At 61.1% G+C, this 15244-nt stretch overlaps 1 protein-coding gene across 1 annotated transcript; it reads left to right on the top strand.

Moving 5' to 3' along the window:
- Window positions 1–1285: 1285 nt before the first annotated feature.
- Window positions 1286–3119, top strand: LOC117978370 (protein FRG2-like-1). The gene is given in 4 exon segments (XM_063604073.1): window positions 1286–1644; window positions 1903–1980; window positions 2210–2287; window positions 2605–3119. Coding segments are annotated over 4 exon segments (849 nt in total). The 5' UTR covers window positions 1286–1466.
- Window positions 3120–15244: the final 12125 nt, after the last annotated feature.

The raw sequence follows: 15244 nt of genomic DNA, 5'->3' as shown, positions 1-15244 counted from the left end.
CAAAATTTATAAAATTACCTGACCAAATTTTATATATTATTTCATAATATATCAAAATTTATTTAGATGTCAAATAAATTTTATATCATAATATTATAATATATAATGATATCATATTATGATAAGTTCCATTTACATTCAGACAATTTCACTGGGCAGTGTCTGTCTACCACTAATTATTTTTTCGTTCCGCTATTTGCACAGGCAGCACAGCTGGGAAAACACAGACTCACCCAACACAGTCTCTTCCCTGTGTCTTTCTCCTCCTCAAGGAATCAGTTCATCAGTCAATCAAGTCATTTGGGACTGGAGGCTGAGTACTCCTTAACATAGAAGGTCTCATTCCTGCATGCTTTCCTCAGCAGAGGGGGAGACAAGAAGGTCCTTTTAGGGGACACTTGCTTGGACATAGACTAGGCTAGTTGGAGGGCTCTGACCAGCAGAGACAGACTCCACCGCAGTAGGAAGGGATGAGGCAGCTATTCTGAACCTGGAGCTCCACCACACCTTGCCCCGTCTCACTGAGGCAGTTTTGAGAGGCTGCCCTGGAATACGTCTTGCTGGTGGATGTTGAGAAACAATGTGGGCTTTGACGGGATTCAGGTGGTGTCCGCAGTGTGAAGACAGGAGCTGATGTTCAGAATCTAGGCTGTTTTTCTTGTGATCAGTTGGGTTACCTGTTTGAGACCAAGTCCATTTTTACTAGGGAGGCTGAACAAAGTCCACAGAACACAATGGCGCTCCCAGGATGACTGAGGAAGGGTGAGAAGGGGGGAAAGTTTTTCCACCGAGACTTTTTGCTACCTCAGGAATCGGGGGCTAATTAGGTTAGCACTGGCTCAACCTAATCAATTCAATTTTATTGCATTTGATCTAATTATCTTCCCCATTTTTAAGGTAGGAAGGGCCATTTCATTTGGTATTTATTTTTTCTCTGCATTTTTATTTCATCATATATGTGTGAATCTAATACAATCAACCATAATTTGACATGTGTTGTTTCCAAGCATTTAAGAAATTATAATATCTATGCATACAATGTTAACACTATGTATAATAAATTCTCTTTCTGTGCAAAATATATAACATATGACAATATAGGCATGTTTAATTGTGCATCTTGAAAGGTGAACAGGATCATAAATCCTTCCAGGTAGGAACTGGGACAGAAATAGGGAGAAATGGTTCCCCGATTTTCCGGTCCCTGTGCTCCCGGTTCTTTGTTTTCTGGACACCATGACAGGATCCTGAAAATGTCTCCCTTTAACTGTATCTAGGTCCCCAGTAGAACTACAGCAAGAAACTTCTGATTGAGGCTCTAAGAAGCAGCAGGAATGAGAAAACTCTTCAGCCAATAAGAGTAAGCCACGCCCAGCCGAGGGATGTATAAAAGGCAGGTCTAGCAGACTAACCCACACTCTGCCTTTGGACGTGAGAGAGAGCGCACCTTTCGCTTGAGCTTCAACATGGGAAAGGGAAATGAAGACCACGATCTCCACTGCTCCTCCATCCAGTGCTCCACTGACCAGCCCCCTTTCCAACAGATCTCCTTTACAGAAAAGGGCTCAGATGAGAAGAAACCATTCAAAGAAAAAGGCAAGACCGCCTTCTCCCATTCCAGTGAGAAGCACACACAAAGGCAAGGTAAGGCCTTGGGCTGCTCCTATAGAGGCTGGAAGGAGGGTTGGAATCAGGGATACTGAGCTGTGTCTTTAGCAGGGTTTTATTTTGAGATTTGGGGATGGGAAATGGCTTAGTGCCCTCAGGGGACTTGAGAAATGTGTTCACTCGTGACACTGGCAGAAGAGCTTCACATGAAAGACTGATTCGCAAAAATGCATCAGAGATAGACTATGGGACTCTGCCTAGGGAGAGGTGAGTCATCTAAACTTTCTTTTGCAGCAGGATCGGAGCCCAATCCAAACAAGGAGAATTCTAAGGAAACCAAGCTCAAGGCTGGGAACAGCACTGCTGGATCAGGTAAGATTTGACTCTTTCAAGGTGAGAAGGGACAGGGAAGCAACACAGGCTCCCCTGGCAAGGAAACTGGGAGCTCCTTGGCAGCCAGGGCCGTACAGATCCTGGACACTGGAGAACAGAAGAGAGCTGGGGTTTGGTGGTAACCTCAGCTCCTGTGTGTCCAGGATGGACTAGGAATTTCAGGGTGTTCAGTTGGAGGCACTTTCTCAAACTCTCATTGTGTTCACAGAACCAGAGTCCAGCTCATATCCGGAAAACTGCAGGAAAAGAAAAATCAGTTCCAAGGACAGCTGCCAAGACACAGCAGGTAGAATCTTGGTGTTTGTTGGTGGTGGTGGTGGTTTTTTTGTTTTTGGTTTGCCCCAAAAGGCAAATAATCAGGAAACTTTTATACGAGGCTTGAGCGGAAAGGGAGTTACTTATTGACAAGTAAATTTTTGAGATCTTAGCACTCTGAGAATATTTGGGGACTCACAAGGGGTTCAGCCTCACTTCATTCCAGTGCTGAGATGGTCAGGAAGGAGTGGGAGAGACAAGTGGGGTTCACCTGGGTGTACAGGGGGTTCTGGAAATCAGGGTCTGTGGGGACTGCTCTGGTGAGTCTCTCACATGCTTTCTTTGCAGGGAACTGTCCAGAAAAGGAGTGCAGCTTGTCGTTGAATAAAAAATCAAGATCCTCCACTGCTGTGCACAACAGTGAAATCCAGGAGACCTGTGATGCCCACCATAGGGGACGTTCCAGGGCTTGCACTGGGCGCAGCAAGCGGCATAGGTCTCGGGCCCTAGGAGTCCAAACACCGTCAATTCGAAAAAGCTTGGTGACCTCTGTGCGAGCTATGTCAGAGGCTGTTTATCAAGACCTAGCCCAGGTGTGGGCACAGCAGATCCATTCTCCACTGACCTGTGAGCAGCTGACACTGCTCACTCGGCTCCGGGGGCCTCTGTGTGCCCAGGTGCAGACCTTGTATTCCATGGCCACCCAGGCAGCTTATGTCTTCCCTGCTGAGAGCTGGCTTGTCCCAGCCACACTGCCTGGTCCTAGGGATTCAGCCCTGGATAGAGAAGCCCATCCCTTCCCTGGGCAGGAGATAACTGAGACTGTCAGTGGATCAGATGAGGCTAAGCTGTGAGCACCCTGACCCTATTCAGCAGAGATGCAGCTCTGGGAATGAGAACAAGGATCTGCTTCTTCTCAGATTCTTCCAGATGACCAGCAGTGACAATTTTAGACACACTGTGTTAATAAATGACAGAACCTGAAGAAGTCATAGGAAAGAAACTTGAGCGGTATACTCAGAATGGTGAGCCCTGAATTTTGCAGACCGCTAAGACTATAGACAAATTTTATATTTCATGTTAGACATTTGATGCCTTTTGGATGTCTGATGACAGTCGTGCGTTTCTATATAATCAGAAAAACATTAGAATGTAATCGTGAATTTGCATATTTTAGATTGTAGAAAAGTAAATATAAAATTATGTGCTCCTTTTTTGTTTTTTGTTTTTTTTTGAGACAGTCTTGCTATGTTACCCAGACTGGAGTGCAGTGGCACAATCTTAGCTCACTGCAATCTCTGCTTCCTGGGTTCAAACAATTCTCATGCCTCAGCCTCCCAAGTAGCTGGGACTACAGGCATGTACTGCTATGCCTGGCTAATTTTTTTTTTTTCTTGTATTGTTAGTAGAGACAGAGTTTTGTCACTTTGGCCAGGTTGGCCTCAAACTCAGGTGATCCACCAGCCTCCGCCTCCCAACGTGCTGGGATTACAGGCATGAGCCGCCTTACCAAGAAATTGTTTCTCTTTTAATCCAGAAAAGGTTGTAGGCTCTCACTCTTCCAGCCTGAACCCATGGAGTGCTAATATCCAAAAACCATTAATAGCACTCCCTGTGGGAAAATGTCTATATATTTTTAGTTTGATATAATTATAGTAAAATTACTATGCAAGCTGTTTACTTTTAATATTTCTACATAAAATTTAAGTCAAGATATATTAAATGGTAAATGATTGTACTTATTTATTGACCTGCCTCATGTTTCATTTCATTTTAAACATCCTAAATTTATATTTTATTATATTTTATACATTTCAAATGATTGTACTTATTTATTGACCTGCCTCATGTTTCATTTCATTTTAAACATCCTAAATTTATATTTTATTATATTTTATACATTTCAATTGATTGTACTATATTGCAGGATATGGAGATTTCATCACGTACTACAATACAGTGTATTTTGTTATATTTGACGTATATTCTACTTGTATTTTGTACTGAGATCATACACTATTTCATTATCTAAGTGTATTAATTACTTGTTTGGTTGCTTTATAATTTTCATTTTATGTAATGAAATAAACAATGTTGTTTGGAATTTTAAATTTCTTTCATATGGAATTTGAATTTAATAAAGATGTGAAAAAGAGAATGTCTTATCGTCACTTCTGTGTCATCCTATCCCTGACCTCCCCACAGCCCACAGCTCTTGTCATAGTCCGGGAATAGTGTTCTATCACTACAGGAAATGGGGCCAATTCAATGGTAATACACAGATATAAATTGGAGATACGGAGATTTTATTCTCGACCACTGCAGTATAAAAGAATCACAGTAACGCGAGTCACACAATTTTTGGGTTGACACTGTTTATGAGTTATGCTTACACTATGCTGTAGAATAACGCTGAAATAAATTATGTCTATTAAACAAATGCACATACATAAATAATGTGTCTAAATAACAATGTACATATCTTAATGAAAATGAATTTTATTGCTAAAAAATGTTAACACACAGATACACACAGTGGGATCATATAATGTTGAAAAATAGAGATGGGGAGAGGAACAGAGACAGAGAGAAAGGGAGGAATGGAGAGAGAAAAGGACAGATGGACAGAGGGACATTGGAAAAGAGAAAGTGGGGAGGGGGGAGGAAGGGAGGTAGGGAGGGAGGAGGGAGGAAGGGAAGGACAGAGGGAGAAAGGGAGCAAGAGACAGAGAGAGGAAAGCAGAGAGAAAAGCGGTCTTCTGCCTCCAGGACCAGCAGGACCTCGCACTCCGGGAAAATGTTGGGTGCCCAGTGCAGGCTGAGTGCTCGGCCGACAGCCACGTCTGCTTGCGGGGCGCTCACCAGCTCACCAGCCCTCCGGACCGCCAGCCCGGGTCACTTCATCCCGGAACAATTCAGACGAATTCCGCCTCCCAAGGAATGAGAGAATTGCCCAGAGAGCAATGAGCCGAGACTCCGGTGATTGTCCGTTTTTAATCCACATGGTTCACAGATGACACAGCCCCACGTTGAGCCTGCAACAGAGCGCGAGGCGGATACTCCCATCCACACGGGAGTCACACTCAGGCCGAGTGAACCGTGATTCCGGGTTCCACGTTCCTTCGTCCTCTGCAAGGGGGCCTGTTGCTCACGTGTCTCCCGCCCCCGAAAGCGTGACCATGTTGACTGTTTCCCGAGCTCTGCAGGGACACAGAAACCTCCAGCGAAGCGTGGAAAAGCAGCATCGTGACTTCGCTCTCCTTTCCAGTTTCCAAACCGGCCACAGTGGAGAATCCCCTTGTTGCAGGAAACAGGAATCCGTCGTCAGGCCGTGATGCACCCGACGTTTCTTTTCTCTGCAGTTTCGCTCTCGTTTTCTACATGAAAATGAACGAGATCCACACCCCTGCGCGCGTGAGACTATCACGGCAATGGCGACACCCACAGGCATTGCCGCCTTCCCGGAGAGGGCCTGGAAAACTCAAGACTGTCATGGAAGTTCAGTTCCACACTCCACCCTTCAGGGTGGTTTCTGCCTGAAAACTGAGTCAAGACAGCGGCTTCCAGTTTCCATAGAATTACGGGAGAGCCTCAGAGAGCCAGCCCCCGAAGCCACTCTTTCCCTCCAATCCGGCCCTACACCCACCCACCCCACAAGGCCCTGGTCCCTGCGGTTTTCGGCTTCGGAGGGCGGGCTACCCCGGGAACTTGGGCCCCGAGCTCATGCATATTCATAACGCGGTGGAGGTGGTAGGTCTTTCTAAGGGCCTCCAGGCTGCACCTGCCGCAGCGCTCCTCCGAGCCTTTGAGAAGGATCACTTTCCAGGCATCGCCGCCTGGGAAGAGCTGGCCAGAGAGACGGGCCTCCCGGAGTCCAGGATTCAGATCTGGTTTCAGAATCGAAGGGCCAGGCACCCGGGACAGGGTGGCAGGGCGCCCGCGCAGGCAGGCGGCCTGTGCAACGCGGCCCCCGGCGGGTGTCACCCTGCTCCCTCGTGGGTCGCCTTCGCCCACACCGGCGCGTGGGGAACGGGGCTTCCCGCACCCCACGTGCCCTGCGCGCCTGGGGCTCTCCCACAGGGGGCTTTCGTGAGCCAGGCAGCGAGGGCCGCCCCCGTGCTGCAGCCCAGCCGGGCCGCGCCGGCAGAGGGGATCTCCCAACCTGCCCCGGCGCGCGGGGATTTTGCCTACGCCGCCCCGGCTCCTCCGGAAGGGGCGCTCTCCCACCCTCAGGCTCCTCGGTGGCCTCCGCACCCGGGCAAAAGCCGGGAGGACCGGGACCCGCAGCGCGACGGCCTGCCGGGCCCTTGCGCGGTGGGACAGCCTGGGCCCGCTCAAGCGGGGCCGCAGGGCCAAGGTGTGCTTGCGCCACCCACGTCCCAGGGGAGCCCGTGGTGGGGCTGGGGCCGGGGTCCCCAGGTCGCCGGGGCGGCGTGGGAACCCCAAGCCGGGGCAGCTCCACCTCCCCAGCCCGCGCCCCCGGAGGCCTCCGCGCGGCAGGGGCAGATGCAAGGCATCCCGGCGCCCTCCCAGGCGCTCCAGGAGCCGGGGCGCTCGTCTGCACTCCCCGGCGGCCTGCTGCTGGATGAGCTCCTGGCGAGCCCGGAGTTTCTGCAGCAGGCGCAAGCTTTCCTAGAAACGGAGGCCCCGGGGGAGCTGGAGGCCTCGGAAGAGGCCGCCTCGCTGGAAGCACCCCTCAGCGAGGAAGAATACCGGGCTCTGCTGGAGGAGCTTTAGGACGCGGGGTTGGGACGGGGTCGGGTGGTTCGGGGCGAGGGCGGTGGCCTCTCTTTCGCGGGGAACACCTGGCTGGCTACGGAGGGGCGTGTCTTCGCCCCGCCCCCGCCACCGGGCTGACCGGCCTGGGATTCCTGCCTTCTAGGTCTAGGCCCGGTGAGAGACTCCACACAGCGGAGAACGGCCATTCTTTCCTGGGCATCCCGGGGATCCCAGAGCCGGCCCAGGTACCAGCAGGTGGGCCGCCTACTGCGCACGCGCGGGTTTGCGGGTTTGCGGGCAGCCGCCTGGGCTGTGGGAGCAGCCCGGGCAGAGCTCTCATGCCTTCCCACCACCCCACCCCGCCGCCTGACCGCCCCCTCCCCACCCCCACCCCCACCCCCCACCGCCGGAAAATGCGTCGTCCCCTGGGCTGGGTGGAGACCCCCGTCCCGCGAAACACCGGGCCCGCGCAGCGTCCAGGCCTGACGCCGCTCCGGCGGCTCTCGCCTCCTCTGCGCCTCCGCGCCACCGTCGCCCGCCCGCCCGCCCGGGCCCCTGCAGCCTCCCAGCTGCCAGCACGGAGCGCCTGGCGGCGGAACGCAGACCCCAGGCCCGGCGCACACCGGGGACGCTGAGCGTTCCAGGCGGGAGGGAAGGCGGGCAGAGATGGAGAGAGGAACGGGAGACCTAGAGGGGCGGAAGGATGGGCGGAGGGACGTTAGGAGGGAGGGAGGGAGGGAGGCAGGGAGGCAGGGAGGAACGGAGGGAAAGACAGAGCGACGCAGGGACTGGGGGCGGGCGGGAGGGAGCCGGGGACAGAGGGAGGAAGGCAGGGAGGAAAAGCGGTCTTCGGCCTCCGGGAGTAGCGGGACCCCCGCCCTCCGGGAAAACGGTCAGCGTCCGGCGCGGGCTGAGGGCTGGGCCCACAGCCGCCGCCGCGCCGGCCGGCGGGGCACTCATTCGCCCCGGTTCCGTGGCCCAGGGAGGGAGTGGGCGGTTTCCTCAGGGACAAAAGACCGGGACTCGGGTTGCCGTCGGGTTTTCACCCGCGCGGCTCACAGACCGCACATCCCCAGGCTGAGCCCTGCAACGCAGCGCGAGGCCGACAGCCCCGACCACGGAGGAGCCACACGCAGGACGACGGAGGCGTGATTTTGGTTTCCGCGTGGCTTCGCCCTCTGCAAGGCGGCCTGTTGCCCACGTCTCTCCGGCCCCCGAAAGGCTGGCCATGCTGACTGTTTGCTCCCGGAGCTCTGCGGGCACCCGGAAACATGCAGGGAAGGGTGGAAGCCCGGCATGGTGCCTTCGCTCTCCTTGCCAGCTTCCAAACCGGCCACACTGCAGACTCCCCATGTTGCCGCACACGGGAATCCATCGTCAGGCCATCACGCCGGGGAGGCATCTCCTCTCTGGGGTCTCGCTCTGGTCTTCTACGTGGAAATGAACGACAGCCACACGCCTGCGTGTGTGAGACTGTCCCGGCAACGGCGACACCCACAGGCATTGCCTCCTTCACGGAGAGAGGGCCTGGAACACTCAAGACTCCCACGGAGGTTCAGTTCCACACTCCCCTCCACCCTCCCAGGCTGGTTTCTCCCTGCTGCAGACGCGTGGGAGCCCAGAGAGCGGCTTCCCGTTCCCGCGGGATGCCTGGAGGGGTCCGGGGAGCCGGCCCCCGAAACGTGCCCCCCTCACCCCTTCCCCCTCTCCCCCCTCCTCTTCGTCTCTCCGGCCCCCCCACCACCACCACCACCAACACCACCACGCCCTCCCCCATCCCCCCCCCCCCCCCACCACCACCACCACCCCGCCGGCCGCAGGCCTCGACTTGCCCTGGGTCCCTTCCGGGGTGGGGCGCGCTGTCCCAGGGGGGCTCACCGCCATTCATGAAGGGGTGGAGCCTGCCTGCCTGTGGGCCTTTATAAGGGCCGCTGGCTGGCTGGCTGGCTGTCCGGGCAGGCCTCCTGGCTGCACCTGCCGCAGTGCACAGGCCGGCTGAGGTGCACGGGAGCCCGCCGGCCTCTCTCTGCCCGCGTCCGTCCGTGAAATTCCGGCCGGGGCTCACCGCGATGGCCCTCCCGACACCTTCGGACAGCACCCTCCCCGCGGGAGCCCGGGGACCAGGACGGCGACGGAGACTCGTTTGGACCCCGAGCCAAAGCGAGGCCCTGCGAGCCTGCTTTGAGCGGAACCCGTACCCGGGCATCGCCACCAGAGAACGGCTGGCCCAGGCCATCGGCATTCCGGAGCCCAGGGTCCAGATTTGGTTTCAGAACGAGAGGTCACGCCAGCTGAGGCAGCACCGGCGGGAATCTCGGCCCTGGCCCGGGAGACGCGGCCCGCCAGAAGGCCGGCGAAAGCGGACCGCCGTCACCGGATCCCAGACCGCCCTGCTCCTCCGAGCCTTTGAGAAGGATCGCTTTCCAGGCATCGCCGCCCGGGAAGAGCTGGCCAGAGAGACGGGCCTCCCGGAGTCCAGGATTCAGATCTGGTTTCAGAATCGAAGGGCCAGGCACCCGGGACAGGGTGGCAGGGCGCCCGCGCAGGCAGGCGGCCTGTGCAACGCGGCCCCCGGCGGGTGTCACCCTGCTCCCTCGTGGGTCGCCTTCGCCCACACCGGCGCGTGGGGAACGGGGCTTCCCGCACCCCACGTGCCCTGCGCGCCTGGGGCTCTCCCACAGGGGGCTTTCGTGAGCCAGGCAGCGAGGGCCGCCCCCGTGCTGCAGCCCAGCCGGGCCGCGCCGGCAGAGGGGATCTCCCAACCTGCCCCGGCGCGCGGGGATTTTGCCTACGCCGCCCCGGCTCCTCCGGAAGGGGCGCTCTCCCACCCTCAGGCTCCTCGGTGGCCTCCGCACCCGGGCAAAAGCCGGGAGGACCGGGACCCGCAGCGCGACGGCCTGCCGGGCCCTTGCGCGGTGGGACAGCCTGGGCCCGCTCAAGCGGGGCCGCAGGGCCAAGGTGTGCTTGCGCCACCCACGTCCCAGGGGAGCCCGTGGTGGGGCTGGGGCCGGGGTCCCCAGGTCGCCGGGGCGGCGTGGGAACCCCAAGCCGGGGCAGCTCCACCTCCCCAGCCCGCGCCCCCGGAGGCCTCCGCGCGGCAGGGGCAGATGCAAGGCATCCCGGCGCCCTCCCAGGCGCTCCAGGAGCCGGGGCGCTCGTCTGCACTCCCCGGCGGCCTGCTGCTGGATGAGCTCCTGGCGAGCCCGGAGTTTCTGCAGCAGGCGCAAGCTTTCCTAGAAACGGAGGCCCCGGGGGAGCTGGAGGCCTCGGAAGAGGCCGCCTCGCTGGAAGCACCCCTCAGCGAGGAAGAATACCGGGCTCTGCTGGAGGAGCTTTAGGACGCGGGGTTGGGACGGGGTCGGGTGGTTCGGGGCGAGGGCGGTGGCCTCTCTTTCGCGGGGAACACCTGGCTGGCTACGGAGGGGCGTGTCTTCGCCCCGCCCCCGCCACCGGGCTGACCGGCCTGGGATTCCTGCCTTCTAGGTCTAGGCCCGGTGAGAGACTCCACACAGCGGAGAACGGCCATTCTTTCCTGGGCATCCCGGGGATCCCAGAGCCGGCCCAGGTACCAGCAGGTGGGCCGCCTACTGCGCACGCGCGGGTTTGCGGGTCTGCGGGCAGCCGCCTGGGCTGTGGGAGCAGCCCGGGCAGAGCTCTCATGCCTTCCCACCACCCCACCCCGCCGCCTGACCGCCCCCTCCCCACCCCCACCCCCCACCGCCGGAAAATGCGTCGTCCCCTGGGCTGGGTGGAGACCCCCGTCCCGCGAAACACCGGGCCCGCGCAGCGTCCAGGCCTGACGCCGCTCCGGCGGCTCTCGCCTCCTCTGCGCCTCCGCGCCACCGTCGCCCGCCCGCCCGCCCGCCCGGGCCCCTGCAGCCTCCCAGCTGCCAGCACGGAGCGCCTGGCGGCGGAACGCAGACCCCAGGCCCGGCGCACACCGGGGACGCTGAGCGTTCCAGGCGGGAGGGAAGGCGGGCAGAGATGGAGAGAGGAACGGGAGACCTAGAGGGGCGGAAGGATGGGCGGAGGGACGTTAGGAGGGAGGGAGGGAGGGAGGCAGGGAGGCAGGGAGGAACGGAGGGAAAGACAGAGCGACGCAGGGACTGGGGGCGGGCGGGAGGGAGCCGGGGACAGAGGGAGGAAGGCAGGGAGGAAAAGCGGTCTTCGGCCTCCGGGAGTAGCGGGACCCCCGCCCTCCGGGAAAACGGTCAGCGTCCGGCGCGGGCTGAGGGCTGGGCCCACAGCCGCCGCCGCGCCGGCCGGCGGGGCACTCATTCGCCCCGGTTCCGTGGCCCAGGGAGGGAGTGGGCGGTTTCCTCAGGGACAAAAGACCGGGACTCGGGTTGCCGTCGGGTTTTCACCCGCGCGGCTCACAGACCGCACATCCCCAGGCTGAGCCCTGCAACGCAGCGCGAGGCCGACAGCCCCGACCACGGAGGAGCCACACGCAGGACGACGGAGGCGTGATTTTGGTTTCCGCGTGGCTTCGCCCTCTGCAAGGCGGCCTGTTGCCCACGTCTCTCCGGCCCCCGAAAGGCTGGCCATGCTGACTGTTTGCTCCCGGAGCTCTGCGGGCACCCGGAAACATGCAGGGAAGGGTGGAAGCCCGGCATGGTGCCTTCGCTCTCCTTGCCAGCTTCCAAACCGGCCACACTGCAGACTCCCCATGTTGCCGCACACGGGAATCCATCGTCAGGCCATCACGCCGGGGAGGCATCTCCTCTCTGGGGTCTCGCTCTGGTCTTCTACGTGGAAATGAACGACAGCCACACGCCTGCGTGTGTGAGACTGTCCCGGCAACGGCGACACCCACAGGCATTGCCTCCTTCACGGAGAGAGGGCCTGGAACACTCAAGACTCCCACGGAGGTTCAGTTCCACACTCCCCTCCACCCTCCCAGGCTGGTTTCTCCCTGCTGCAGACGCGTGGGAGCCCAGAGAGCGGCTTCCCGTTCCCGCGGGATGCCTGGAGGGGTCCGGGGAGCCGGCCCCCGAAACGCGCCCCCCTCACCCCTTCCCCCTCTCCCCCCTCCACTTCGTCTCTCCGGCCCCACCACCACCACCACCACCAACACCACCACGCCCTCCCCCATCCCCCCCCCCCCCCCACCACCACCACCCCGCCGGCCGCAGGCCTCGACTTGCCCTGGGTCCCTTCCGGGGTGGGGCGCGCTGTCCCAGGGGGGCTCACCGCCATTCATGAAGGGGTGGAGCCTGCCTGCCTGTGGGCCTTTATAAGGGCCGCTGGCTGGCTGGCTGGCTGTCCGGGCAGGCCTCCTGGCTGCACCTGCCGCAGTGCACAGGCCGGCTGAGGTGCACGGGAGCCCGCCGGCCTCTCTCTGCCCGCGTCCGTCCGTGAAATTCCGGCCGGGGCTCACCGCGATGGCCCTCCCGACACCTTCGGACAGCACCCTCCCCGCGGGAGCCCGGGGACCAGGACGGCGACGGAGACTCGTTTGGACCCCGAGCCAAAGCGAGGCCCTGCGAGCCTGCTTTGAGCGGAACCCGTACACGGGCATCGCCACCAGAGAACGGCTGGCCCAGGCCATCGGCATTCCGGAGCCCAGGGTCCAGATTTGGTTTCAGAACGAGAGGTCACGCCAGCTGAGGCAGCACCGGCGGGAATCTCGGCCCTGGCCCGGGAGACGCGGCCCGCCAGAAGGCCGGCGAAAGCGGACCGCCGTCACCGGATCCCAGACCGCCCTGCTCCTCCGAGCCTTTGAGAAGGATCGCTTTCCAGGCATCGCCGCCCGGGAAGAGCTGGCCAGAGAGACGGGCCTCCCGGAGTCCAGGATTCAGATCTGGTTTCAGAATCGAAGGGCCAGGCACCCGGGACAGGGTGGCAGGGCGCCCGCGCAGGCAGGCGGCCTGTGCAACGCGGCCCCCGGCGGGTGTCACCCTGCTCCCTCGTGGGTCGCCTCGTGGGTCGCTTCCCGCACCCCACGTGCCCTGCGCGCCTGGGGCTCTCCCGCAGGGGGCTTTCGTGGGCCAGGCAGCAAGGGCCGCCCCCGTGCTGCAGCCCAGCCGGGCCGCGCCGGCTGCGCTCCCCGGCGGCCTGCTGCTGGATGAGCTCCTGGCGAGCCCGGAGTTTCTGCAGCAGGCGCAAGCTTTCCTAGAAACGGAGGCCCCGGGGGAGCTGGAGGCCTCGGAAGAGGCCGCCTCGCTGGAAGCACCCCTCAGCGAGGAAGAATACCGGGCTCTGCTGGAGGAGCTTTAGGACGCGGGGTTGGGACGGGGTCGGGTGGTTCGGGGCAAGGGCGGTGGCCTCTCTTTCGCGGGGAACACCTGGCTGGCTACGGAGGGGCGTGTCTTCGCCCCGCCCCCTCCACCGGGCTGACAGGCCTGGGATTCCTGCCTTCTAGGTCTAGGCCCGGTGAGAGACTCCACACAGCGGAGAACGGCCATTCTTTCCTGGGCATCCCGGGGATCCCAGAGCCGGCCCAGGTACCAGCAGGTGGGCCGCCTACTGCGCACGCGCGGGTTTGCGGGTTTGCGGGCAGCCGCCTGGGCTGTGGGAGCAGCCCGGGCAGAGCTCTCACGCCTTTCCACCAGCCCACCCCGCCGCCTGTCCGCCCCCACCCCACCCCCACCCCCCACCCCCGGAAAATGCGTCGTCCCCTGGGCTGGGTGGAGACCCCCGTCCCGCGAAACACCGGGCCCGCGCAGCGTCCAGGCCTGACGCCGCTCCGGCGGCTCTCGCCTCCTCTGCGCCTCCGCGCCACCGTCGCCCGCCCGCCCGGGCCCCTGCAGCCTCCCAGCTGCCAGCACGGAGCGCCTGGCGGCGGAACGCAGACCCCAGGCCCGGCGCACACCGGGGACGCTGAGCGTTCCAGGCGGGAGGGAAGGCGGGCAGAGATGGAGAGAGGAACGGGAGACCTAGAGGGGCGGAAGGATGGGCGGAGGGACGTTAGAAGGGAGGGAGGGAGGGCGGGAGGCAGGGAGGGACAGCCAGCCCCACCCCGGAAGGGACCCAGGGCAAGTCGAGGCCTGCGGCCTGCGGGGTTGTGGTTGTGGTGGGAGGGGTGGGTGGGGGAGGGCGTGGTGGTGTTGGTGATGGTGGTGGTGGTGGGGCCGGAGAGACGAAGAGGAAGGGGGAGAGGGGGAAGGGGTGAGGGGGGCGCGTTTCGGTGGCTGGCTCTCCGGACCTCTCCAGGGATCCCGCGGGAACGGGAAGCGGCTCCCTGGGCTCCCACGCGTCTGCAGCAGGGAGAAACCAGCCTGGGAGGGTGGAGGGGAGTGTGGAACTGAACCTCCGTGGGAGTCTTGAGTGTTCCAGGCCCTCTCTCCGTGAAGGAGGCAATGCCTGTGGGTGTCGCCGTTGCCGGGACAGTCTAACACGCAGGCGTGTGGCTGTCGTTCATTTCCGTTCCTCCCTGCCTCCCTGCCTCCCTCCCTCCCTCCCTCCCTCCTAACGTCCCTCCGCCCATCCTTCCGCCCCTCTAGGTCTCCCGTTCCTCTCTCCATCTCTGCCCGCCTTCCCTCCCGCCTGGAACGCTCAGCGTCCCCGGTGTGCGCCGGGCCTGGGGTCTGCGTTCCGCCGCCAGGCGCTCCGTGGTGGCAGCTGGGAGGCTGCAGGGGCCCGGGCGGGCGGGCGGGCGACGGTGGCGCGGAGGCGCAGAGGAGGCGAGAGCCGCCGGAGCGGCGTCAGGCCTGGACGCTGCGCGGGCCCGGTGTTTCGCGGGACGGGGGTCTCCACCCAGCCCAGGGGACGACGCATTTTCCGGCGGTGGGGGGTGGGGGTGGGGAGGGGGCGGTCAGGCGGCGGGGTGGGGTGGTGGGAAGGCATGAGAGCTCTGCCCGGGCTGCTCCCACAGCCCAGGCGGCTGCCCGCAGACCCGCAAACCCGCGCGTGCGCAGTAGGCGGCCCACCTGCTGGTACCTGGGCCGGCTCTGGGATCCCCGGGATGCCCAGGAAAGAATGGCCGTTCTCCGCTGTGTGGAGTCTCTCACCGGGCCTAGACCTAGAAGGCAGGAATCCCAGGCCGGTCAGCCCGGTGGCGGGGGCGGGGCGAAGACACGCCCCTCCGTAGCCAGCCAGGTGTTCCCCGCGAAAGAGAGGCCACCGCCCTCGCCCCGAACCACCCGACCCCGTCCCAACCCCGCGTCCTAAAGCTCCTCCAGCAGAGCCCGGTATTCTTCCTCGCTGAGGGGTGCTTCCAGCGAGGCGGCCTCTTCCGAGGCCTCCAGCTCCCCCGGGGCCTCCGTTTCTAGGAAAGCTTGCGCCTGCTGCAGAAACTCCGGGCTCGCCAGGAGCTCATCCAGCAGCA

This window comes from Pan paniscus, chromosome 3, assembly GCF_029289425.2.
Source record: "Pan paniscus chromosome 3, NHGRI_mPanPan1-v2.0_pri, whole genome shotgun sequence".
In the NCBI taxonomy this organism is placed as follows: domain Eukaryota; kingdom Metazoa; phylum Chordata; class Mammalia; order Primates; family Hominidae; genus Pan; species Pan paniscus.
Note: the sequence above shows the minus strand (reverse complement) of the source record. Positions and strands in the feature narration are given on the sequence as shown.